The sequence below is a fragment of the Mandrillus leucophaeus genome, unplaced genomic scaffold (assembly GCF_000951045.1).
Source record: "Mandrillus leucophaeus isolate KB7577 unplaced genomic scaffold, Mleu.le_1.0 Scaffold122, whole genome shotgun sequence".
Lineage (NCBI taxonomy): Eukaryota > Metazoa > Chordata > Mammalia > Primates > Cercopithecidae > Mandrillus > Mandrillus leucophaeus.
In genome coordinates, this window is record NW_012100543.1 from 6,152,711 (window position 1) to 6,180,198 (window position 27,488).

The 27,488-nt window shown below is 41.1% G+C and overlaps 1 protein-coding gene across 2 annotated transcripts in view; it reads left to right on the plus strand.

Moving 5' to 3' along the window:
* The window catches only part of NBAS (neuroblastoma amplified sequence), a 466,664-nt gene extending 440,795 nt beyond the window's left edge, over window positions 1-25,869 (plus strand). For both annotated transcript variants that reach the window (XR_001005077.1, XM_011971446.1), the window contains 4 exons: window positions 2,407-2,546; window positions 5,916-6,054; window positions 13,586-13,714; window positions 25,459-25,869. Coding sequence is in view for 1 of the 2 variants with exons in the window: in XM_011971446.1 (XP_011826836.1) it covers window positions 2,407-2,546; window positions 5,916-6,054; window positions 13,586-13,714; window positions 25,459-25,734 (684 nt within the window). In the remaining variant the exon portion in view is untranslated. The remainder of the gene's footprint in view (window positions 1-2,406; window positions 2,547-5,915; window positions 6,055-13,585; window positions 13,715-25,458) is intronic.
* The last annotated feature ends 1,619 nt before the right edge of the window (window positions 25,870-27,488 follow it).

The following is a 27,488-nucleotide window of genomic DNA, read 5'->3' on the forward strand; positions in this document are numbered from 1 at the left end:
CTTGTTATTAATTATACTGCATTTAATTATAGTAGTTGGAATACTGACACTGCTAGGAACATTGGAAACATTTCATACAATGGATTTTAAATACTTCTTAAGCACAAACCTTTCCTGCAAATAAACTCTCATGTAGACACTGAGATTATCCTGCAGGAAGAAAAGGCTATCAAACCTTCTGAGATTTCAACATTTTTGGAACCCGTTCTTCAGGTAGGATGCCCAAACAGAGGGACTTTAGTGAAATCACTTAACAGTCACAAAGTATCATTTATATAGATGTAATGTTAACAAACCTGCCATCTTTTGTCCTGTTTTTAAATTTAATAGTAATTTTTCTTTTGGCAATATCATTTTCTTTTTAAATCTTACATTAACCCTAATAATGAAACCAGCCACAAATTTATGGCAACTCCATTTGTATTTAATATAATTTATACTAAATTATTTTATAAGTGATAAATTGTCTTCATTCACTCCATTCATATGTATGTCCATTCACTAGTTAATTCACTCAATAAGTACTTACTGTGCATATACTCTATAGCAAGTATTATTTAAGGAGTTGGGATAGACCAGTGAACAACAACAAAAAAAACAACTTCTTTCAAGGAGCTGACATTTCTTATGGACGAAGAAAGGCAATAAGTAAATACATAGCATGTCACATAGTTGTGAGTGCTAAGAAGGAAAATGAAACAGTGTGAAGGAGATGGACAGGTATGCAGCAATGCTCCTGTAGGTAAGGCAGTTAAACAAGGCCTTGACTGACAAGTGACATTTGAGAAACTTGAAAGGAGGGAGTGAGTCACTCAGATATCTGGAGGAAGAGGGTATCTGGCCGAGGAAACAGATCAGAGTGCCTGAGATGGGAGTGAGCATGATTTTATGTATGCAAGGAACCTCAAAGAGACCCTGAGGCTGGAGACAGGTTGAAGGTGGTGAGGTTGGAGAGTTGCAGATGGATGGATGTCTTGGGTTTTTGTTTTTGGTTTTTTAAGTTTCTTTATAAATAGGCAAGGCAGCATTGCCAAACTCCCAACTCGAGGTCCAACCCTATTATCAAAAGCTTATCTAGCTTATTGAATCCTCTCGCTTCAGAACATCCTGATCTGATTATAGTTATATTTGGGCTCTGTCACCTGCTAGTCATGCCACCATAGTTGGCCTGTTTCCTCATCTGTAAAGTGAGATTGCTAATACCTGTGCTGTCCTCCACACAAAACTGCTGTAAGGGTAAACTGACTGACGGTATTATGAAATTGTTTCAAAAAAACTACAAAATGGCTGTGGGCTATTCTTCCATAGAAAAATGACATGGGCTTTTAAGGCAGGTTTTGAAGGATCTGATGGGTCACTGTGTGAACAAGGCTTCCCATAGCAATTAGAGATAATTTCATAGTACATAGCAACTTTTGTAAAACGCAGAATTCATGGCGTGACTTTTTCCGATGGCTTCTTGGGATCAGAGCCAGAATGACCATTAAAGTAAATGTTTTGGAAATATGCATTAGTGCAGACAATTTAGCATATATACAGGTAACTATTCCTTCTCATTATCCTTTCAATGTATCATCATCTGAATGTCTGTGTACCCAAATCATTATGAACTCATCATCATGAATGTCTGTGTACCTAAATATAAAGAATCTATGCTGAGGCTAGAAAATGAGAGAACCAGACTTTGGCTTATTTTTATGCCTAAAACTGTTTTTTAACCTAAAATAGCGTACATTTTCAACCACAGAGACATTGGAGATGTGATTTGTTTTAGGACTGCCTCAATGTAAAAGAAAAACCATTTAGTTATTCAATGAAAGGAAAAATGGGTGTTTTGTATTTGGCAGAGACTACTTTTGCATTAGAAATGGAGGTATCAATAAAGGATATTTTATTCTATTTTGATTTATAGCAAAAAAGTTCTATGACAGATATACTTTAGTAAAATCTTTCATTTCAAATTAGAGACATTTTCTAGACAACATGAAAATTAGGATTTTATTTCTAATGAAAATTAGGACTTCATTTGGGATAACTTAAACTTTAAAAAATTCACCTAATGTTGAGGATGGTGAAATATTACAATTTCAAATAAAGCAATTCAGTCTCTTAACATATGTTAAATGCCAACAAGCCAGTTCTGTGGAAGTCTGCTTGTTTGAATTTATTTTGTTAAAGTTAATTAGAACCTTCCTCTGATTGTAGTACTAAACAATTTTTAACATAATTATCTGAAATTGAGTAAGGCTTAGAGCTTTTGAGATGGTTGTTTTTCTGATGCTGTTGAATCTTAACACATTGTAAAAAATTTTCCAAAAAAAATTTAATTAAAATAAAGTAGAATTCTTCTGTAAACCAATTCAGTAGCCTTTGCCACCAGCTTTCAGTGTGTATTTCTTCTTCCAGGTGGACATAGCTGACATTGAGAATGAAGAGAACCGCTACCGCCTATTCATGGAACTCCTGGAATCTAGTCACCAGGAGGCTGAATTTCAGCACTTGGTTTTACTTTTGCAAGCTTGGCCACCTATGAAAAGTGAATATGTGTAAGTATTAACATAAAATTAGCCTAATTAGAGTTCTTTTGTTTGGACTTTAGCCCTAAAAATGTTGCACCTTCAAAAGAATCAATGAAATAATAATTATATGTGTGTGCGTAGTCAGTATTTGCCTTTAGAGGAATTTAAAATTGTTTTTGAAATATCACAGTGTCTTTCCGTTTCTCCTTGCCCCTAAACCCTAATATTTTATTCAAAAGTAGCAGACAGTGCTTGATAATATCTGATTTATGAGGTCAACAAAAACAATGTAGTTTCAGTATTTTCGCCAGGAAATTTCTTGACTGTCTTAACACAGCTTACAGTGCCAACTTGAGAATCCAAAAGGAATAAATGAATAATTCCTACTTATTGAGAACACAATGTTATGTGCAATTTACATATATTATCAGTCACTCACACAACACACCTACAAGGGAAGGTGATGTTATCTGATTTTATACATGAAGGAAATTGAGGCTCAGAAGTTAAACAACTTCAGGCTTCACATGGCTAATAAGTGGAGGAGACAGAATTCTAACCAACTGCTGGCTACCTTCACAGCCCTTGTTGTTTCCTCTGTCACGCTGAGTTGCAGCTGCCACCCATACCTGCATGGAGTACTTATTCAGTCCTTGTGGTATTAGCCATGGAACGTACCCCTTTCCTTTGGAAGAAGTGGCCAGATTTCCTCTGAGTGCATGGGCTGGCTCTCATGAGCTGTGGCTTCTCATTGGCAAAATGGTATGAGCACCAATGCCCTTGCCACAAGCGCCTGTTTGGCCCAGGACTGATCTTGCTCTCCCCACGCTCAGCTGACATACTCTCCCCCAGGCCAGTGAACATCTCTGAGGTTAAAGAAGGATGCTTTTCTGAAAATGAAGTCCTATAACCTGTGAGCAGTTAGGACTGCCAGCAAATATCTGGAAAAGGTTCCACGAGACTGTTTGGAATTTCCAAAGCAAACCAAGGACAATGGTGCTTTCATTTTGTGGTATTTTTTTAACCAAGTGTTTTCAGCAAAAAAAGAAATATTTCTTAGATCTCTTACCTTTGTGGCAGCGATGACATGCTGACTTGTTTTTAAGAACAGGTTCTTACCTTCACTGTTTGAAATCCACAGTGCAGGCTCTCACATCATAATACCGTTATGTTCACAGTGCACTTGTGTTAGCCACCAGTGGTCTTCGTGTGTGTGCCTTCAGAGCTCGGGGTGCTTGTTCAGAGCAGGGTCCTGGGTCCTGTGCTCAACTTGCGGAGTCCAGCTCTCCGTACTGGGACCTGGGAATCTGTTCTGAACAAACTCCTGGGTGAGACTTATGTGACACAGGTGTGGAGCCCACTGATGAGATTGCCACTAATGCCATACTTTTGTAAGGAAATGAATTATTAGAATCGAATTGTAGATTTCGTCATACCCTCATTTCCCAATTCAAAATATGACGCCTCTAGGAGATTAACTTTAGTTTACAGTTTCTTTTACTTTTAGAACACTGACCATTTAAAATCATTCATTTATTCACAAGAATCAAAATCAGCTTGACTTAAAACATTTATTGCATTTAAAACATTTAGTGCGTTTGTAAACCAAAAGTCTTAACTTTTAAAGTTATATTCTTTTGTAGCCACATATGAAATGGAATTTGTAAATTGCTAACCTGAGTTTTATAAAACTGCTTTATTAAATCATTAGAATCAGAACAAAGCATTTCCCAGTCTGCTCACCCCTTCCCCTCCTATCATTCATGTCTCCTCTGCCTAAGAGATAACAAGGGCATAAGTCAAATATTCTGGAGAATGTGTGATGGGATGCTTTACAGACAGGTTCTCAGAAGTACTTTTGAATATTTTTTTTCTTTTAGACAATCCAATTGAATAAATAAATCACCAAAAAAGGAGTGGGGGTGGAAGAAAGGGAGGATAGTGTGACAATGATGGCATGTTGCCCATCAACACAAAAAGCTTACAACTTAAGAAATTCGTTGGATCCACATGACTGTAATTTACTAGTGCCAACTTTGGTTTTTTAGCTTTAGTTCCTTGTAGGAAAATGCATGAAAAAATACTAGGTTTGTACTTAAGGAGGATTCATTGTTTTCATCCAGTGTATCACTGCTGGCTGGTGAAAAACATATCTTGATAATTTGTTACCAAAGCCTTGTTGCCCAGTGGTTCACCACGCTGGGCAAGCAGCATTTCTCCTACAATGAGAAAAACTGTAGAGAAGAACCCAGGAGAGCTGAGTTCAGACTTTGCAAGAGGAGAAAAGAGGGGAAGTCCTTGAGTGTAGGAAGACTCCTCAGCACACCAGACACTCTCACAGAACTGTGTGTACCTTGAAGTAAGCAGCGTTCTTTGTTCTCACAGGTTGTCAGTTTGAGCTGAGACGCAAAGGCTTTGCCAAGGGCTCGTCCCCTTGTTACTGTTGCACTTGAAATTCTTTTCAGGGCCTGAGGAATAAACTTCTTTCAAGGGCAAGACCATCCCTGGTTGTTCAATGTCTAGAATGTAGTGCTGTGCTAATGAACCAACAGACTCTTCATAAATAGTAATTTTTTCTTAATGTAAGTAAAATCAGTACGCTGCTCCTGGGGCCATGAAATGAATTTATCATTAACTTGTCAATGGAAATGTAAATTGTGATGTTTCTATGAAACACAGGGTAGTGTCAGTAAAGACAAGGGAAAGAAAAGCCAAACTTTTGTGTGCTTTTATGTTTCCAATACAGGGAAACAATATGAAGCCCAAAGTGTGATCTTCATACTACTTGCCTGTGGCTTCCTCAACCTATGCTCCCCAGCTGACCTCTGCTATGCAGTACCCTGATTGTAACTTAGTCCTGCCCTGACCCCATTACAATAACAATGATAATAATAATAATATCAGCAAGAGGCAGTATTTATGTAGTAAATAGTAATGTGTGCTTGCTATTAACACTGATTCTTCACAACTACATAGATCATTCATTAAAGCAACTCTTCAAGGAAAAAAAGACATTAAATAGCTTTACACAATGAAAAAACTGAGACCCAGAAGGGTGTGGCTTCCCCAGAACCATACAACTAGGCAAAAGTACTAAATAACTTCTCTGAGGATCCAAGTAGCGAGAATCTGAGCCCGAGTCTGTCTGGCTTCACAAAGCCTGCGCTGTTTCAATGCCATTTACTACCCCTGTGTTGCTGGGCTGCTTGGTGATACCACAGGAAGCTGCTTTTTCTCCTTAAGGTGTTGTCTTTTCTACAAGGTTGACTTGAAGCAGCACGTCATCTAGATTCTGATTGTAATTTACCATAAGCATTTCACTTGTTTTAAAATTTATCACAATTATGATAGCTTTAGTCATTTCCAATGCCTTGTATTTTTCTCCATAAACACCAGCATAACCAATAATCCATGGGTGAGACTAGCTACAGTGATGCTAACCAGATGTACGATGGAGAACAAGGAAGAATTGGGGAATGAAGTTTTGAAAATGTGTCGCTCTTTGTATAACACCAAGCAGATGCTGCCTGTAGAGGTGAGTGGATATTTTGAGTGCTTTCCTAAGGAGTAGCCCTTTGCTTATCAGAACTCTTTATTATAAGCAATCCCAGTGACTGGACTTGAGGAACATTTCGCTTAAGTAATTACTGATAAAGGCCATAATTTCTGATGGATCAGATGAAGAAAAGTGATGCTGAAAGGATCCTCTGAGGCTGCTGTCTTTTCGTGGGAGCCAGCGTTTCCTGTACAAGTCCCAGAGTATAACCCAGTTTTCAGTTTCTTCTAGACGCCCTTTTTTGTCAAACTGAAGTTTCTGTTCCAAGTGGCCATGGTAGCTCATGCATTATCTGTCTGAACTAGGCCAGCTGGCATAATAGTAGTAAACTTTAGCACTCTTCTCAGTAGGTAACCAATCACTTTGAATTTTACATGCTTTTTAACATCATTGTAACAAGATTGCATAACCACAAAATTTTTTCTCTGCAAAGTATGGTCAAAACTCAGGCACCTCCTTTTTGACCTTTGTTCTCTTGTTTGATCCCATGGTTTGACTGTCACAGAGACATTTTATATATATATATACACACACATATATATACACACACACAGAAACACATATGTGTATATATATGTATGGAGAGAAAGAGGGAGAACATTCTAAAGTAAGCACATGTTAATTTCAGCTCACTGCTATGGATCCCACCTCAGCAGTATGTTATTTGAATAATTTACTGTCTTAAATTTAAGCATTTGGATAATGGCATTAAATTGATTTTGCATTCCTACTCTGTAGGAGATAAACTTGAAAATAAATTTGTAAATATGATCCTTTGAATCCTTATTGTAATCGCTCAAGGAAAATATTCTCGTGAATGCACATTTAATGAATTGTTTTCTGAATGAGGGCTTGGATTTTTTTTATTGAATTTTAAAATATTTTATCCATTTAAAGAAGTCTTCCAACTACCGGAATGACACAATTATTCTACAAAATAAAGTACCAACACCGAAAATTACCTCCCCTTACTCTAGTGAAGTGTGATTTGCGCTGTGGACCAAGGTCTGCTTGTATCAGCCACTTATGAACCTGTGATCTGCTCTGCTATACTGTGGGCACCTGGAGAGGGGAACCGTGGCTATATCATGTCTGTGTCACCCAGGGCCGGATTCAGCCCACTACATAGTGTAGGGACTCGGTGCACTTCATTATCCCCACCAAAGTAAGCAACATGTAAATAACATGAGATTCACCTTCGCTTGAATATAAGCTAAGATCAAGCATTATTAGATCGGGACCAAAGACCAGCAGTGTTCTACTGTCAGTTCTGTCGAATCTAGGTAAGGAAAGCATCGTTTAAGGTCTCCTGTTACTGCCTAACAGGCAGGTAGTAATGGTGATAACTAACATTTGCTAACACTCTTGGGCTTTCATCTATATTGCCTCCTTTAACCTTCAGCACCTTCTCTAAGGAGATTCATTTATCTCCACTTGACAGCTGATGGATTGGAGGGTTTGAGGTCAAGGGTCTTGCTCCTGCTTCTTCAGGCAGTGAATGGTGGGTCTGATCTTTAAATCAAGTCTCTGTGCTTGAAAGCTTGAAAAAGGAATTCTTCCAGAGGAGCCATTCCTACTACATTTGGGAGACATATGAATTTTGAATGTCTCTTATGCAATCATATAAGTGTTACTGTCAGTTTTCCCTTTTCAATACTTCCTTCAAGAATGGCCTATGGAATTTAGCATCTAGATGATCAGTGTTTAAGACATAAGGTTGTTAGGATCTCTGTCATTGTCTAAAGATGTTTATTTGTTCTTTAAAATACCCTTATTGGTTTGGTTTTACTATAACTTTTGCAAGGCAAGGAATGTAAGTTGGCCATGACATGGCCACTGCATGCTTGACCCTGACATCATCTCACCAGCTAGCTAATCAAGGCTCAGTAACAGTTATGTATGTCAGCCTTCCCCAAACCCCAGGCCGAGGACCAGTATCAGTCCATGGCCTCTTAGGTACCAGACCGCACTGCAGGAAGTGTGGCTGGCGATGAGTGAAGCTTCATCTGTATTTACAGCCGCTGCCATCACTTACTACCATCTCAGTTCCACCTCTGGTCATATCAGTGGTGGCACAAGATTCTCATAGGAACACAAGCCGTATTGTGAACCGCACATGCGAGGGATCTGGGTCGTGCACTCCTTATTCCTTATGATGATCCGTCACTGTCTCCCATCAGCCCTTGATGGGACCATCTAGTTGCAGGAAAACAAGCTCAGGGTTCCCACTGATTCTACATTATGGTGAGTTGTATAATTATTTCATTAGATATTACAGTGTAATACTAATAGAAATAAAGTGCACAATAAATATAATGTGCTTGAATCATCCCCAAACCAACCCCTCCCCAAGTCCATGGAATGATTTTCCCCCACGAAACCAGTCCCTGGGGCCAAAAGGCCTATAGGGACCACTTGATGTGTATTATCTTTTAGCCGCCTGGGAATAGGTCCTAGACATATCTGTGTCCATAGCAGTAATATTCTCGTCAGCACTCCATTTACATTTTACATACATAGAAGAAAAGTGTGTTATTTTTATTGATGAATGTGTAAGAAGCTGTGCTTTCCGTTTCCTGTCGGCAAATGACTTGTTGGTTAAATGAAAAGTTCTGATTTAGCTGTGATGATTCAACTCCCTAATAAGTGTCTACAGCCAGAGGGAGGTACTTTGACAAATAGAGTAATACGTTAAGTTTATTTGCAGGGGTCTCTTTTGATCTCAGAATCATGTGGTCGGTGTTTGCTAAGTGTTTTTAAGAGGTCAGAAAAGATAGCACAGCACCTAAAGCACACATCTATTAGAGTACTCCTCACACACACCATGGGAAGGGATTTACTGCCTCTGTTCTTTATTAGGACTGGGAGCACCTTAAGGGCAGGGAACATCATACATAGTAGAACAGAAGGAGCTCTAGTAATGCTTGAAGCTGTACTATTTCTCTTCCAGACTGGGCCACATCTATGTGAACGTGAGAAAAGCACCAAACTCTCTGGATCTTTGTTTTCTGGTCTGTGAAAGAAGAGGTTAAGCTGGATGAGAAAATGCTAGTTCTGTCTATTCTCTAAGGAGAATGAGCTGAGGCTGTATGTGTACTGCTTCATCCATAGCACAGAATTCACTACCTTTCATAAATTTGTAATTCTCTCAGGATGAGAGAGGAGGTACTGGGTTAAACCCCATTGCAAAGTAGGTCATTATCATGTCTCTTTAATTTGATGAAACAAAAGATAATTATTCAAGGAGTTCTCTTGTCACAGTGACTTTCCTTCATTTTCCTTAAGCTGACTCAGTTTCTGTCTCTCAATTGGACACATTTATAGATTTTTTTTTCCTGAGGCTGCTGTGATTAGAGGCTATTTGCAAATGGTATGTACTGTTTTTACTGATGGCTAAATATGCTCAAATGTAAAATAAAAGTGTTACAGAGGAAGGAACATTTCTATTAAAAAGTGGCAGTATCTTGTTAAGTTTATTTTACTACATTTGGAAGCTGAAGAGTTTAATTTCAGAGTTCTGCAATGTTTTATGTCACTGTGGTGGTACAATTTTCTGTTACTTAGGACTTCTTTTCCTAAATTCAATACCTTTGGTTGTCCTACTCCATGATTTAGGAAACGCGTGTGCCCAACTGTTTATGTCAGAGTACTTAAGAGTACTCACCTTTTTCTTCATCTCCGTTTCCCGTTTTTCACTGAGGTACCATACTTACAGAGTTTTAAAAAAATTCATGACTCCTTAGAATGCCTTCGTGACTCTTGCTGTTGCTCCTGGGACTTGCTTACTTAGGGCCATGATGGTTTTCCTGATGAAAATATTACCAGCAGGATGAGTGACTTTCTCACAGGTCCTGTGTCCCACAGTCTCAAAAGTTCTGTGTCCTTCTAATCAGCTTGTATCCGTGGCAGTATATAAAGCACTCTTAAGAGTCAGGGATAGGTAGAATAAGAAATTGGCATAAAGCAGTTTGTTGGAATTTATAGATTTAAAATTCCAAGGTCCAGCTATTTGTGACTGACCCTGAAGGTCCATGATTTCGCTGAGACACAACATGAGTTAGTCACCGATGCTCTGAGTCTGTTGCACGGGATTAAGTCACCCAGCTGGTGAGAGAGCCTTAATAATTCCCAGCTTCTCAATCTCAATGTGATTGTTCTCTATCAGGGTTGAGCCACTTTTGCTAATGTCAAGAGCTTGATTTTTAGAATCAGACAAGTTATGCCATAACATTCAAGTTATTTAACCATTTTACCTCTGCTTTCCCCATCTGATTAGTAGGGCTGAGATCACACCTTTGTCAAAGGATTTGAGGAGAAATAAATGAGATGATGCATATTAAAACAAAGTATGTAACAAACACTTGATGGTCAGCTCAGAGCAGCTGCCTTGCCGGTAGAGATTACAGTCCAAGAGGCACGGTTAGTGCCCTGGAGATTGAGCAGCAGGCCCAGCACAACCTGAGAGGCTCTGGAGAACACAAAACCAAAGCCCAGGTACAGTGCCTGGTGGCCAGTGTGGAGGCCCAGCTGGCCAAGATCGTGATCAACCTGGGGCTGCAGAACCAGCAGTGCCAGGGGCTTCTGGACATCCAGGCAACAGCAGTGGGAGCTCAGCCCATTCTAGGCCTGCTGGAGGGCAAGGACTGCAAGCTACCTTGCAGCCCCCATGCAATGCCCGGGACTTGTGATAAGCCCCTCGGTCTCTGCATCACCAATCCCTGCACACCTTGTGCCCCTAGTTCCTGCTGCAGGCCCTGCAGGACCTTTCGATGCTAGATACTCCAGGGACAGTAGGAGAGTTGTGTAAGGACAGAAGGCATATTGGCGAACTGGTCCTGCTTCTCTCATGACTGTCAGGCCATGGGAACAGTGCCCCAGTGCATCTTCATAAACCATAGTCCACAGGGAGAACAAACACCCGGGTTTGTGGCCTGGCTCTAAGCCTGGGCCCACCTAATCCTCTCCATCCAAGGACTCTCTTGTTCTCTGTCCTCATGGTCTGACAGGTTTGAACTGCAAAGGCCTATCAAATGAGGTATTTTGTGGTTTTTCTCTGCTGCTTTGACCTTTTTTGCAGTTCCCCAAATCCCTTTGTAAATCTCTTAATAAACGTTCTCTTGCAACACGGGGCAAATAGCGAACAAACATAGTAGAGGATTTAGCACTTAAAGATAGAGTAAGTATTTGGCCAATAACTGGTAGCTAAGAGATGAAAAGTAGTCAGTGGCTCACCTAAAGTGGGTTCCTCCATTCTTGGATGTCCTTGCCTTGCTATATGCCATCTATCCATTATGCTTGCTCAGAGGGGCACACAGGTTATTCCATAAAATTTGTCATGAAAGCCAAGGTCAGCCAAATGTTATGCTATGTCTAAATATCATAAGTCATTGAGAAATACTTGTTTACTCATCACTGATAACTTACTGAGTGAGCAAATGTTTGTTCAGAGAGGGAATTATATACAAGAAGTTTTAGGTATGGCATGTACCAAGCAAGTTTAGAATACAGAGAAGGAGCAATATTCTTGCCTGCAAGCAAGGCAGGTCGACCAATGAATGACTGTCATAATACAAGATAAGAGATAAGGTGGGAAATATTTATACAGTACATTTAGCACATTGAGTGCTAACCTGGGACATTCAAGGGTGCTTTTGCAGAGGAAGTACAGTTTTTCTGTGCATTTTAAAACTGAGACTTAAAGAGCAAGTAGATGGTTAATCAGACAGAGAAAGAGCAAAGGTTACCCTGTGTGTAAACACCTGGAGGTGTGAGAGAGTCCAGCGCCCAGCAGCCACCCTGCCTAACATGGTAGCCACTGGCCCCATGTGGCTTATCAAAACCTTTAAGTAAAATTTAGAATGCAGTTCCTCGGTTGCACTCAAATGTAGCTTTTGCCTTGTGGCTACGGTATTGAACAGAGCAGATACAGAATGTGTGGGTTGTGTCAGAAGGGGCCCCGCACAGCGCTTGGTGTGGAATGCACGGGTGGGGGGTGCTGCCATGACCGAGAGGAGGAGGAGGAGGCCCCAGGATGCGGCCAGCCAGGCCAGAGTGCCATGCTCAGGGGCTTGTTTCATGCTCCCAAATAATCTTCTGCAGGGTCCGGCATCCCGGATGAAAAGTCTGTCTGTTTCTTTGCCCCAGATGCTTGGTGAGACTGCTCTGTGTCACGGGTTCTTGAAGGCACACACCATACTTTTTTGAATTAGAATTCCCAATGTGTGAAGAATGTGTTTTACAAACCGCTTCCCTGCTGGTATTGATCATTGCCACACAGGTTTGTGTAGCACAGCCTTCTACTCTGAAATGTGAGGGCCTTGCCGATTTCAAGAAGAGACGTGCTGGGTGAAAACTAAAAGTAAAATGAGCAGAATTCCAAAGAGAACTTGATCCTGAGTTTTAAATGGGAGCTTACTTGTGCCATTCTTATTTTATTGATGCTCTATAATAATGTAAAGCAACTTTGAAAATATAGTAAATTTGAGTTTTTCTTCTCTGATCTGCTGTCTGAATGGCACAAGAGAAAAATCAATCCCGTGAATGCCAATAATTGTCAGTTCTTTAGAGCAACCGTTGCTTTAGTGTAGTGGAGTCACTCATTGTCTGGTTTTTGGTCCAAAGTGTTCTCTTCTTTGTGTTACAGCTGAAGTCAGGACCCAAATGGCAACACAGCTCAGCAGGGCAAAACAGTTTGCAAATCTTGTTCTTATTGCTTTATGCTTTTGTTGTAAAGGATTATCATTTGCTATCTTATATGAAAGCCTGCTGTGTGACCACAGGTTCAGTTAGTAAAATAAAGGGCTGAGAATAAAATTCAGATCTGCCTGTGGAGATCCAAACACATTTTCATTTTTCTGCAACACAGTTTTCATGAAGATAGACTGTCTTAAATATATTAAGGAGTCAATTCATTTTGACATTAAAATGATAGACACATTTTAAAATATTTTATTTGCTGATTTCCTTCGTTTCAGTGAATGAAAACTAGAGGTTGTTAACAAGATTAACAATTGATAATTCTTTTTATTATTATTAAGCCCCCACTATATGCTGAGCATTGTATGCTGTATTCATCAACACAAACTCTCTCTCTCTCTCTCACACACACACACACACACACACACACACACCACAAAACCTGCAAAGGAGCTATAAATACATACATTTTACTTATGAGGAAACTAGGGCTATGAGAGTTTAGGAAAATAAATTATACCACTGTATCTATACAATGAGTATTACAAAGCCATTAAAAAGCAGTATCGTAGATGAATATCTGATAGCTTGGAAATCTGTACACAGTTTACTGTGAACCAAGTGAAGTGGGTGCCAACTCCCATATTCAGTATATTCAGTGTGGTCCCATGTGAGGCTTTAAACACACACACAAACACACACACACACACACACACGGGCTACTATAGAAAAAGGGGTGGAATGATCTAGCCAGAACCGCGCTGGTGAGAAGTGCGTCCTGGAGTTCTTGCTCACCCCTGCTCTGTGGTTTCAGGCTGTGAAGGAGCTTTGTCTGCTGCTGCTCAACCAGTCCCTCCTGCTTCCATCTCTGAAACTTCTCCTCGAGAGCCGAGATGAGCATCTGCGCGAGATGGCACTGGAGCAAATCACGGCAGTCACTACGGTATGCCCAGTCGAATTTACTTTCTTTTTTCTTTTTGTTAATGTTTCAAAGGAATGAATTAGCACTTTCATTCTCATAAATAACACCATGGTTAATTGAAGACTACTATATCTACAGTCTTCTCTGACCACAATAGCTGTTCCAGTTTTGTCCCAGCAGTGTATGGTTATTTTACAAACATTTACTAAGCTCTTCCCATGAACCAGATACAGTGTTTTGGTCCCCAGAATACAAATCCAAATAAGAAGACAGTTTTCTAGAGAAGCAGGATGATAGTCTCCTTAAAAAGATCAAAGCAGCCATGAACTAGCAGTCCTCTAGCTACTTAAAATTTGGGTCTAGGGAACTCCCATCATTGCACAGGTTTTCCATCTGTGGATGTGTGTGTTAGGTTATCCACTAATTAAAGGTAAGACAGTGGTTATAAGTGGTGTATACTGGCACCATCTGAAATCTCAAACTCTGATTTCCTTTGGCAACCTTCTTGTCTTGAAGCGTAATGTACTGGCATCAGGTTGAGATTTCTCCCTCAAGTCCTGTTGCCTTGTTATTATGATTAGGAGGAAACTTTCTCTTCTCATTTAAAATTTTTCACTTTAGGATTAGATAGCTTAGGGTTGTGTTTTAATGAACTCATGTTGTATGATCCTTACTGAAGCCCTTTTGTGTGGAGATCATTCTTTCATTTGAAGTGTGTGTGTGTCTGAGTATCTACACTATACACATATACATATGTACACACATATGTAATTTTACGTTGTATATATACATATATATGTATGTAACAAAATGTGACAAACAAAAATGTGTCAGGATATCTTCTAGGGACCAGAGAAGGAAGGCGAATCTAGAGCAGAGATATATGCTTGCTACTCAAGACAGTGAAGAGGTTGATGAAAAGACATCACTGATACAAAGTTTTCTTAATGACAAAGGATACAGAAAATTATATAAATAGTTACAGAAAGCAGAATATAATTGTATTTGGAAATAATCATTATGAATAAAATGAGAAAATCAAATGCCTTTATTCATTTAGATATGTTTTTAAAATAATGTAAAAGCTCCCGTAAGGGTTTTGTGAATACCCTACCTTATCACCAATAATTAATCAGAACAGAGGCCTCTTTGGGACCTTGACTGAAGTAGGGAATCAAGAGGACTTGTCTTTCAGTAGCCCTCCCACCTATCTATGCTAAAATGAAAGTTGCATAACTTTGAGAATTTATATGAAACAGAATTATAATGAGTTTTTTCTCTTAGCCAGTTTTTTCTTATAAATTCAAGAAATTAGGAAGAAGAGAAAAAACTTCTACATATTCTCAGTGCATTTTTTTCCCTCCCCACCCTCGTACACTGTGTTAGGCATTCTCACAAAAATTTGCCATGGGCCTCTTTGAGAATAAAACAGTGATGTATTATACATTGCCTTTGCATATTCATCATACGTGGAGCTCTCTTGATGTAGTCCTGGATCCCATGGGCAGAGTGTATTAGTTTTCATTTTAAAGATTCTTTATCTCAAATGCTTCTGTCAGAACTGCAGCTAGCACAGGCGGCCCCTAACTGCTAACTAATCTTACTACCCACACAACAGCACTTCCTCCCACATACCTACACAGTAACTATCAAAATAAGAAACTAAATGGTAACACTGCAGTGCCCCAGCCCCTTTAATATGGCACTGATTTACTTCCGTAACACTTTGATCTGCACATTAGATGTGCTGCATGGTGCTAAGCCTGTGGTTTTGAAACTGCTCTGCAGACTGTGAGTAGTTTGCCTGTGGTTGTGATGATAGCACACGAAACGTCTGTGCCTTTCAGATCCAGGAATCAAAGCCACAGGTATAAATTGCTAAGATGAGTCACTTGCCTACCATTCAGATCCTTCCTTTTAGAAATTCAGTAATGAGACTGAACCATAACTTCTCTGCACTAAGCTGAATGCTCGCATTAGGCTAGCCCATCTGTGCCCTAAAAATGTGTCCCACAAAATGCTAAGTGTGTTTGGACCTTTTGCAGTCCCTAGAGAACTAAGGTTTGACAGAGTTTCCATTTAAAAAACATTTTTTAACTTTTTGAGATAATTTGAAATTCACGCTCAGTTGTGAGAAATAATATAGCAAGGCCTCTGGCATTCTTCACCCAGTTTCCCCCAATGGTGACATCTTTCATAACTAGAGTATACAGGTTGAACACCTCTAATCCAGAAATCCAAAATGGCCCCAAATTCAACACTTTTGAACACCAACATGACGTTCAAAGGAAATGCGCATTAAAATGTTTCAGATTCCAGACTTCAGATTTTCAGATTAGGAATACTCAACACGTAAGTATAATGCAAATATTTCAAAATCTGAAAAAAAACTGACACTTCTGATCTCAAGCTTTTTGGAAAGGATACTCACCTGTAATATTATGACCCAGTTGCTGACATTGATTCAATCTGTTGACACTATATAGATTTTATGAGTTTTGCAGACACTCCCGAGTGTGTGTGTGTGTGTGTCTCCATGTGACATTGTCACCTGTAACTTCGTATGACCACTAACTGCAGTCAAGGTACGAGACACAAGGATCTCTCATACTGTCCACCTTCTTCCTCCCCACCTCCTGAACAACCCCTGTCTACTGCTAATCTGTTCTCTATAATTGTATCATTGTAAAATGCTACATAGATAAAATGTGAAATCACTACCATTCATCATTGCTTTTCCAACACCATTGAAGGGTTACGTTACACTTTTCTAAGGGAGGAGTTTCAATGGGCATTTTGGCAGGACACATGTCCAGCGGTTTTTAAGTCATCCTTGGTATTGCAATGAAAAATAGAAAACTTTGGCTTTCTTTTGGTTGCTTTTATTTTGCTATTCACCGTGTCCATTAGCAGGGTGCTTGAGTTCATCAATAACTTTAGTTTTCCCCTTATTGGTTGTTGACAGTAGTTCCTATTGACATTAAAGGGGAAACATCTGGCAGAGGCGCTCCGCTGATAGCAGTCTCTCCTGCACGGTGTGCAGATCCGAGTGGAAAAACACCCCCATTTGTTTGCTGATAGCATGTATTATTTTGCTATTCATTACAAGATACTGACAGCTTTATAGGTGTTTACAGTTAAAAGGATGACGCTTAAGCGCTGATGCCAGAGACTGTACTGACTTTTCCTCTAGTAGTAGTACTCATTTCTTTCTCTAAGCTTTTCCGAAATTGCAGACCTCTGGTGCATGTAACCTTTTATAAATGGCCAACAGCCTCTTTCCTGGGCCAGAAATGGGAAGTCCTTCCTTGGCATTGTATTGATGATGAACAATTAAAACCCTGCACGGTGTAACTTCTGGATTACCTTCTCCATCACTCCCAGTGAGATTGAGAGCTCACTTTCAAAACCTTATTCTCTCTAAGAAGGGCAGCACTGCTGATGTGTTTGACTTGCATCTCTGGAATATTTTCTGTTTGGATGGAAGCATCTTGACCTATTTCATTAAAATATGCAGATATGTATTTATAAGGGTTTTTTTGTATACTGAAAATTCCCATTTTGTAATTCCCTATTTACAACAGCTCCTGCTCTTCATTGCTTCCTCCTCTTTGGTACTGCTCAATGCCTCTATGCGACCCCTCTTCCCAGGGATTGTCCTGGACTCTGCTGTCTGTTAAAATAGTAATGCATGGGGTTATAAAAGAAGCGTTTAGGACCTCTAGCACCTAATTAAGGGCTTCTCCTTGATGCCAATAATTACCATCTTTCAAATCCCACCTCTTTGCCAAGTGCTATAATAGGCACATTGTCTCTTTATCCTAATGATCGTATGAGAAGATGTTATTATTTTGGTTTCACAGATGAAAACGGGTCAGGGGTCACAGAGCTAGTAAGCAGCCAAAGCTGAAATGTAAACCCCAGACCTAACATTCCAAGTCTATACTCTACCATGCTTCTGCTTTTAACATAAGTAGGAAGGCTTTATTACACTGGAAAAGGATTATTTCTACAGAGGAATGAAGTTGTTGAAAGCATCTTGAGGCATATAATATTAGCTCTGCAAAAGACTAGAGCAGACCTAGCCCAACAACTTGCCTAGCTATGCTTCCTTTTTAAGCGCACTCACTCTCCCAGGCTCCAGCTGAACACTGCAGGGGGCTATGTGCCATTTTGGGTGAGATTATGACATGAGAGCACCTCCTAAATGAAACCTGTACCCCTTTATCTTGATCACATTGACCTTAGTCCTGCCCTGGGGATTTTCTCAGATTACTAAGGTCCTTCTTCCAGTGACAGCCCTTCACATATTTGATAAATGTGATTCCTATCCCCTGTAACCTAGCCATGAAGGCACCAGAAGCTTCTAGCATTATTTTACAGTGTCCAGTGTCCAGGCTGGGGGGAGAACCATAAAGATTTTCAGAAAAGCATATGTGAATCGACATATTTATACAAAACCAGGAAACCTTTCTGTCTTTGTTCCCGTTTAACTCTATCCAGGTTTCCAGCCAGGACCTCCCTGGCGAGGGTCTCTTCCACCCTGGAGTGCCCCCTCAGTATTGCCTTCTCCTTGCCCAGCCCAGGTTCACACACTTGCCCTCTTGCCTCAGCATGACATGATAGCAGGCACATTGGGTTGGGGTCCTAACAACCTCGTTTGATGTCTGCAGAGTCCATCTTCGGTATTAACTGAAGATTAACTGAAATTAACACTAATGTCAGTTGGTTTTCTTCTAAGTGTATCCAAACCAAGTTAAGCTGAAGTGAGCCAAACGATTCAAGGAATCGAGCAAGAACTAGCCTTTGCTCTTCCAGACACCAGTTGGTGGTAAACTGGCCTCTTTGACAATCACTCTTCTTTGGGCTGTTTGAGTGCCAGGCTCTTTTCTCAAAATTGTGGGTATGTCTACTTATTTCTAACTATCATTTTAACCTGAACATACAGAGATCTGACCTACACCTCCTGTCAGTCATCCTTAGCCTGTGCTGGGTCTCCTTGATAAAGGAAGCTCTGCAGCAGCATCTCCCAGAGGTCTCAGCTGGATGCGTCCAGCGATAGGCAGCTCACCCTCTAGATCAGCCTGAGATTCCTAAACAGCACTAGTGGTTGGTTAATTTACTTGGTATAAACAGACATATCAAGCACCCATTGTGCACAGCCTGGCACTGCGTATAAAGTGAGGAATAGGTAAGATGTTTGTAAAGATGAGGTAAAATATTGTTATCCCTGTGCTTAAATGAATTATCTCATGGAGAGATTGACATGTGAAATAATAACACAAGGAATTAACCAAGGTAGCAAGGAGGTAGGTACAACGTGTGGAACTAGCCAGATCAGGGCCCTCAAATCCAGCGTTTCAGTTTGGTCACAGAGGTGATCAAGCCTGGATTTTCAAAGATTTTCTCCATCTCGTTGTTAGATCGTGAGCAGGTGATTTGTCGTAGTTTTGGTTTCAGAAGCAGTATTCCATTAAGTGCCATGCCAGGATTGAAACTGACAGTATGCTGAGAAAATGGAAACTGCACATCATATTCAAGTAAATACAGAACACAAAAATTATCTGTAGGCATTTTTCCCAAGTATATACTTATGTTGTCCTTTTATTTTTCTACCCTTGTGGTTGATATTTTCAATAACTTTTATTAGTAATAGTATATATGAGAACAAGACAAACATGGTTCCCTAAAGTAAACAGTGAAATAATATTAAATAATCTTCTTTAAAGTAAATGAAACGAGGGCCTGCATACATTTTGCTTCTGGAATTTCAGCTTTCCTCATTGTTGTAATTACTCTTAGCTTGATATAGATCCATAAAATCAAAGATTTTAAATCAGAGAAGGTTCATTACCTATTGTTGAAAGAGGAATTAAGCAGATAACATTTTAATGGCTTGGAAGACAGCAGTGCTTTGTGCTTTAATAGATTTCTTTCCCAAGATCTGTAAAGTATCATTTATTCTCAAAAATTAATTGCTGACACACAAAAATAATCTCTGACTGAGATAGCAAGCATTTTACTCATCTTCTGATATATATAAGCCCTTCCCTTTCTAGAAAATCCTTTTTTCATGATTTGTTTGGCTATATTAACATCAGCTGTTTACTGAACCTGGACTCTGCACTTGGCATTGTGCTGGGCACTTAAAAGCTTGTATTATTCCCAGCCCTTACAGACAGTCTGTATTTCTGATGTAGAAACTGGAGCTCAGAGAGATCGTCCTTACCAAGGTCACATAGTTGTTTAGTGACAGAACCAGGACTGGAAATTTGTCTCTAACCCAAAAGCCTGTCTTCTTTTCATAGCACCAAACTCTCGCGCTGTAATTCGGAGTTATTTGATCAGGGGAATTAAGTCAACTAATCCTCTGGACTTGTCTCATATTTATTTCTCACATCCAAACCGCATCCAAAAATGACAGAATATATTTTCTTCCTCATGCCCCGTAAGCACCAGTCAACCCGCTGGCCGGGCTGTGTGATTTTTCCACAGACCATATGCCAAAGTCAATTTCTGATCAATTTAAAAGTCAAATATTGTTAAAAGTCAGAAAATATAAAAAGAACGTATCAGTTCCTTTGAGGAATTGTAACTTCTGAGTTTTAAAGCAATAGAATAAAGGAGTAGATCCTGACAATATAAAAGTGTAAAACTTCTATACAACAAAAAACAACTGAAACAGAATTGTAAACAATAGGTTAGAATGTTCATGATAACGAAAATCAGGATTAAGATTTCAGATATACGGAGAATACTTCACATGTGAAAGAGTGGAAAGCTGTTATAACTCTCCTAAATGAGTGAATGATTGATTCTTCCCACAACAAAAAATAAAAATGATAGGAAATTTATGGAAAAAGCCATTCTTGCAAATAAACAAATTCAAATGGAAGCAACCTTGAGGTACCATTACATATCTCCTAAATTAGCAAATGATTTTTTCTTTTCTAAATGTTGACACCTGAAGCTGAGAAGTTCATGATGTGACACTGAGACATTCCCACACTGATGTCACCGCTGTAAGGTGGCACAGTTGACATCACTATGTGGTTGTGCTTACATTCATATTTAGAACCAAAAAAATGTTTCAGATACGTTGCCTGATGTATTAATTTGCCTGATGAATTAATTTACCTAACAAAGTACCACAGACTAAGTGACTTAAACAAGAGAAATTTATTTTCCTACAGTTTTGGAGACCAGAAGTCTGATGTCAAGGTGTAAGGTTGGTTTCTTCCCAGGCCTCTCTCCTTGGTGTGTCGATGGCTGCCTTCTCACTGTCCTCACATGACTCACCCTCGTTTCATGTGTGTGTCCTGTTTTCTCTTCTTGTAAGGACACCAGTTATATCAGAGTCCATCCTAATGATCTCATTTTACCTTCATTGCCTCATTAAAGTCCCTAACTGTAAATAAAGTCACATTGTGAGGTACTGGGGGTAAGGCCTTCGACATATGAATTTGTGCGGGGACACAGTTCAGCCTGTAACATGCCAGTAATACCTCACCTGGTAACTTGTCCTATGCAGATGATTTCAATGAAGAAGAAAGTATGTGCATAAAAACATTCATGGTAGTGTTTCAGTAATATCAAACAATTTAAAATGGCTGAAATACTTAGAAAAGTTAAATAACTTATAACAACTATTTTGCAGCCATTAAAATTTTTAAGACTGAAAACTATGTGAAAAACAATTTAAAAATTCTTAGCATATAATGAGAAAAGTAGAATACAAATATCATGCGATTAATTGTGGAAAAAAAGAATCTATGCACGTGGACAGTTACTGGAGATGAAAAGAGGGTGAAATAATTCTCTTGTGGTGGCCGAAATATGGACGACATACAAATTACTGTCATACAGCCTGAAGAGCCAGACCTCAGGTGTCTTGGGAGTATGGAGGAAGGTGAAATCAGCTTGGCCAAGAGAGTTAAACAAGATGTCAGCACGAAGGTGGCATGGTTTTTTCCAACTATTTCCACTTTTTTATTTTTATCTTAAAAATAAAAAGTAGGTTAGAAGAAATAATGCGTGGTCAGAGAGTACCAGCTTCTGTGGCAGATAGTACTGAAGTTTTAGTATGTTAGGACGAATTTTAGTCAAAAACAAGAAAAAATAAAGACAACTTGAGGCTTAACAAATTAACCTAGCACATCAGCAGTGTGGCGCTAATGTCACAGTGCTGGAGAGTGCTTTGGGACTGGACACCCGGCCCTCAGCTGTGCTGGCCTTGGCGCCCTGCTACGGGGACTGGGATGTGGAAAGGAACATCTTGGCTGTCTATGACCTGTTCCTTCTCTGAACCTCAGACTCTTCTTTAAAATGTACTTGTTGGAGTGGGTCATTACAAAGGCCATCTCTCTCTTCCTTCTTTCATTCTCTATTTTGTTCCCAAATACGCACAGAAAAATTACCTATGCGGTATTTTCCTTGCAGCTGACAATTTTGAAGTATACTGTGGCCATTCTATATTTCTTGCAAAGAGCCAGGCCCAGGTAGAATGTCAGAGAAAGAAAATAAGATAAAGTCACCTACTCTGTGTTTCCAGTACTCGGTTTTATAAGAAGCCAAACCCAAAATTCCTCCCAATGTTTCCCTGCTCACTGCCCAAGCTCAATGCAGGTCAGCAAACCCAGACCCTTATCTTTCTTAAGGGAACCTCTGAGTGGGCCGGGGCCAAGGGGAAGCATGCGTTTCATTGCCGTGTCTTTAACCTTAGGCATTCTCAGCCAAGACAGCAAGCAGCAGGCTTTTGGAGAGAAGACAGCCTACCCTGCCCTTCCCCACCCCTTACCCTCCATGCCAGGATCGAGCAGCTTCTAAAAAGCTGGGTATATCCAGCCAGAAACGCGGGAAGGATTTGGTTGCACTGGATAGAAACAGACTGCGAAGAGAATGAGAGCAGCAGTGGCCGCAGGCGTTAACAGAACCCCTGTCTCTTCCTCAGTCTGGAAGAATCCATCACTCCCTCTCTAGGAGACGGTCAGGCTTCCAGAGGGAGGGTTAGTGAGTAAACTGAAAGAATAATAAAGGTGTCCCAGCCTGGAAAATGTATTCAGGGCAACAAAGAAAGTATTGCCCTGCAGTGTTCGGATTCTGAGCCTTTTATCTGTGCATCTTATCAAACATGTGCCTGTAGCATCCTGGCACACACTCTGTTCTCTCCTGCAGGGTTAGGCGGGGGAATTCTTTGTTTTGAAGGATGAACCAAGATAACGCATACAGTAACTCAGATGGCCTGTGTGTGTGCACGCATTAGCATGTGCGTGCACGTGGGTGGAGGCAGCCGCATAGACTAAAAGAATGTGCGCTGTGGAGTGATTCATTCACTTGGGTATTCATTCCACAAATCTTGCTCAGCTCCTAGCATGTGGCCACCTCATTCTGGACGTTGGGGTTCAGGGGTGAACAGAAGAGACAAGATCTCTGCTCCATAGGAACTCATGTTCTGGAGGGAAACAATCAACAAGTAAACTAATCCGAGACCCGGGCTTCTAGGCCACTCCACCACGGAGCAACTGTACGACACTTGGCCTCACTGAGCCTGCCTCTGTCAGAGGAGGCGAGAACTGTCTTGAAGGGATGTCTGAAGACTTCAGGGGCCTCTCAGGGTTCTGGCACATAGACACTGTGCTGCTGAGGGCAGGAGCTCTGTGGGATGGAGACTCCTGTTTGCTAGGCATGAAGAGACAGGGAGAGAAGTGGGATGGAAAGAAGGCATTCAGAATCACAGGCAGCCCCAGCGAGGAGAAGTCCAAGCTCCGTGCCCCTTCCAGCACAAAAGCGAGTCCTTTGAACCAGTGGCTTTTTCTGTCATCTAGCTCCTAAAAGCAAAAGCAAAGGTAAATGGAGCTCAGCCTAAGTGTTTTGGGTCAAAGGTGGGCTGTACAAGTGTTCATGAAATGGGAGGCCGGAGAAAAGACACTGAGGGCTTGCCGAGAGGGTCTTCTGTTCTGGAGGCTAGTCCTGACCAGTCTCTGAAAGATGGGGTCTTTATCGTGTACTTGTGCAGTTTACAAAAATGTGACAGTTTAATAATGTAGGTTCACTCAACCATTTAACAAATGTTAATGAAATGGGGTGCTGAAATAGAAAAGTGATAAAACTTCTGTGCCTTCAAGAATGTCCTAGTCGGTAAGGGAGACAGACATACAAATTACTGTCATACAGACCGGGCATGGTGGCTCACGCCTGTAATCCCAGCACTTTGGGAGGCTGAAGCGAGTGGACACCTGAGCTCATGTGTTCGAGACCAGCCTGACCAAACATGGTGAAACCCCGTCTCTAATAAATACAAAAAATGAGGCGTGGTGCCATGCACCCGTAATCCCAGTTACTTGGGAGCATGAGGCAGGAGAACTGCTTGAACCCGGGAGGCAGAGGTTGCAGTGAGTCGAGATTGCACCACTGCACTCTACCCTGGGCAACGAGTAAAACTCCATCTCAAAAAATAAATAAAATAAAATAAAATTACTTATCATACAGCAAGAAGAGGCAAATCTCAGGTATCTTGGGAGTATGGGAGAAGGAGGAATCCTTGACCATACTCCCAAGTGTTGGCCAAGAAAGTTAAAGAAAATGTCAGCAAGAAGATGGCATTGGAGGTGACGTTTCCATTGGGTTTGGAGTGACCCCTATGGGTAGTAGGAAAGATTCACGGTATCCGATAGCGGGCAGGATTTTATTCTCAGTGCTTCTCTCGCATTAATTCTTGCAGTCAGTAGACACAGTTGACCTTCGCATCTTCAGTAGCCTTTCTTCCTTGTCACAGAACATGCAGGAAGAGTATGTTGTATATAATTGCATAATATAGTTGGTCTAAACGTTAGTTAATTGGCTTTGACATTATTTCTGAGAGTCCTGCAACCCAAATTACTAAAAATGCATGGTAACATTAAGAAAAGCCTGTCAAGAATCTGTTTTATGATACCCCAATGTAAGTGAGAAGCTCCAAATTTTGATGTGATCAGTGTGGACTTGATTCTTTACAAAAATATTGAAAATAATACATATATTTAGAAGATAAGACCAGGGAGAAAGAGAATATGCAAACTGAAAGAACCAATGAAACCATTTTTTAAAAAGTAATGTTAGTACTGAGCTTCCTAGAGGCTCAAGCAAGAACAGCTTAAAACCCCACTGTTGGTTATCTTACTTGTATCAGTGGGCTTGAAAGACATATTCTTTTCTCAGTGGAGTACAAAAAATGTTTTCTTGTTCTAAAAAAAAGCTGTTTTCATGTGTATTTATATTCAAGAAAGATACAGCGTTAAAGAATGTGGATCACGGTGAAAGTACAAATAAAACAGTAACTGTGGTTGTTAAGAGCACACTTTGATGTCAAGACTGACCCAAATTTACAATCTGGCTCTACAACACTGGCTACAATGTTAAGCAAAATTCCTACACCTCAGTTTCCTTATCTGTCAATTGGGAGGTAAAAGTGCCAGTCACGGGGTTGAGTGAGAAGGCCTCGGTGGAGAAATGCTGGTACAGTGTTGAGTACAGTTTCTGGTGCCCAGTATCTGGAAGCTGTGGCGATGATTGCAGTGGGGCTCTTGTGTCTTCTCATATTAAGAGGAGCCCCGTCTGTCATCCCAGTCTGTGACCTACCTCAGAGGTGCTCATGACCCGCATATGCTTTTAAACCCAGGCCAGGGCATGAATGATGATGAAGGCAGCCCAGGGGAGAGCGAGGGATCCAACGGGGAGGCGGACAAAGCAGACACCCCCTCACGCTGTGCCTGTCTTATTTCTTGAAGGTGAATGATTCCAATTGTGACCAGGAACTCCTTTCCCTGCTCCTGGATGCTAAGCTGCTGGTGAAGTGTGTCTCCACTCCCTTCTATCCGCGTATCGTTGACCACCTCTTGGCCGGCCTCCAGCAAGGGCGCTGGGATGCAGAGGAGCTGGGCAGACACCTGCAAGAAGCCGGCCACAAAGCCGAAGCCGGGTCGCTCCTTCTGGCCGTGAGGGGGACTCACCGGGCCTTGAGAACCTTCAGCACAGCCCTCCGCGCAGCACAGCATTGGGTGTGAGGGCTGCCTGTGGCTCTGCTCCTTAGCGGAAAAAGCATCTGGAGTTGAATGCTGTTCCCAGAAACAACATGTGTACCTGCCGATTGTTCTCCGTGGTTCCAACAAATTGCAAATAAAACTGTATGGAAACGATGAGCAAGCTGCCGCTTTTTTAAACTTTTTTTTCTGTCTTGTACCGACTGATGAACATACTTTCTTATTGACTAAGAGACTCTTCCCTTCCCTGCCTCCTTTTTTTTTCTTTTCAACCTGCCTTTTCTGGATAGAATTCAGTTAATGTGCCCACAACTGTGGTTCAGCAAGTTGGATGTGGTGGTGGATAGGGTGGCGTTAGGATGGGAGTGCGTGTGCAGAGTGCCTGGTGGTTGGGGCAGGGGCCATGGGTGGAGGGAGAGTGGATCTGGACTCAAGTCTCAGATTAGTTAAATGACCTCAGGCTAATTCTTCCACCTCTTTGAACCTCAGTCTATGATGTATAAAAATAAGGGTAGTATTATCTGCCTCATAAAGTTGATGAGTGTTACGTGAGGTTGTGTGTGTGAAGCTCTATCAGATACACAGCTGGAGCTGAAGAAATAGTAACTCTCTGTCCTGCTCACTAGTGTCACAGAATATGAATTATGACCTTCGGGACATAGCCAGATGATCAGGACCAATACATGATTGCTGTCTGATGAGAGGCCTTCACAATTTATCGGCATCAACATGTTCAGGTTGACACATTTCATGTCCATAAACCTACATAGGCAGGTGGGTGGGGGAACAGAGCTAGCATGCACACTTATCACAGGTGGGATTGGCATCATGATTTGCATACAGCCAATCATAGCAACGGTGTGAAAGGCAACACCCTTAGAAAAACCTCCCACACAAGGGGTGTTCCCTGTGATGGAGGATAAGGGTCCCAGGGCACAGCTTGCTGGCACCTGCCCCCACCACAGAGGTATGTGCTTGATAGTGGAGGCTCTAGACTTCACGCCCCTGAGACTCACACTCGATCCAAGACACAGCAGCAGCTGAGGCATGGCCTGGGGGAGAGCATCCACACCTACACAGTGACCAGGGGGCCATCGGAGGCATCCATCTACACTAAGCCATGCGGGTCTTTTACCTCTGCCCCCAAAAAAATAATTTGGAGGGAGGGAGAGTGACTGTGTATTAATAAGAAAGTTTAGGTAGATTAGATGATATTACATCATTGTTATAGGGAATAATTTGCACAAGTTTAAGTCATGTGAAAAGGCTACCTCTGATCAATTTCTGCATTGCTCTGTCAAAGCCAGCAGGCTGAATGTAACGGGGCTCCCTGGTGGTCTTTAACATATGGTGTACTGGACAGCCTGATCTCCACACCTCCCCCTATCCACCCCACTCCCACCAGTGCCCTACACACACCTGATTGGGTTCCCCATCTATTTAAGAATAACATCGCCTCCCCTTACAGCTTATCATCACCATCATCATTGGCTTCACCTCATTTCCGCTCCTCTAGATGTAGCTGCAGAGCTGCAGAGTCCTCTGATGAAAGTTTTGGTCATCTTTGGAGGAGACTTATTGTGTAATTGCTCACTACCCTGACCTCCCACCAACTGTCTACCCCAAGATTGAATTCCTTTCCCAATTCAGTAGCACCTAGAATTTGGGAATGGCTTGCACAAGCCTCTAGCATACTTTGCAGGGAAGAGGACGCCATATTTCTCCCAAATTAGGTAACGCCTGTCCAGACAGACCCACGCAGCCAAAAAAGCCTCCTA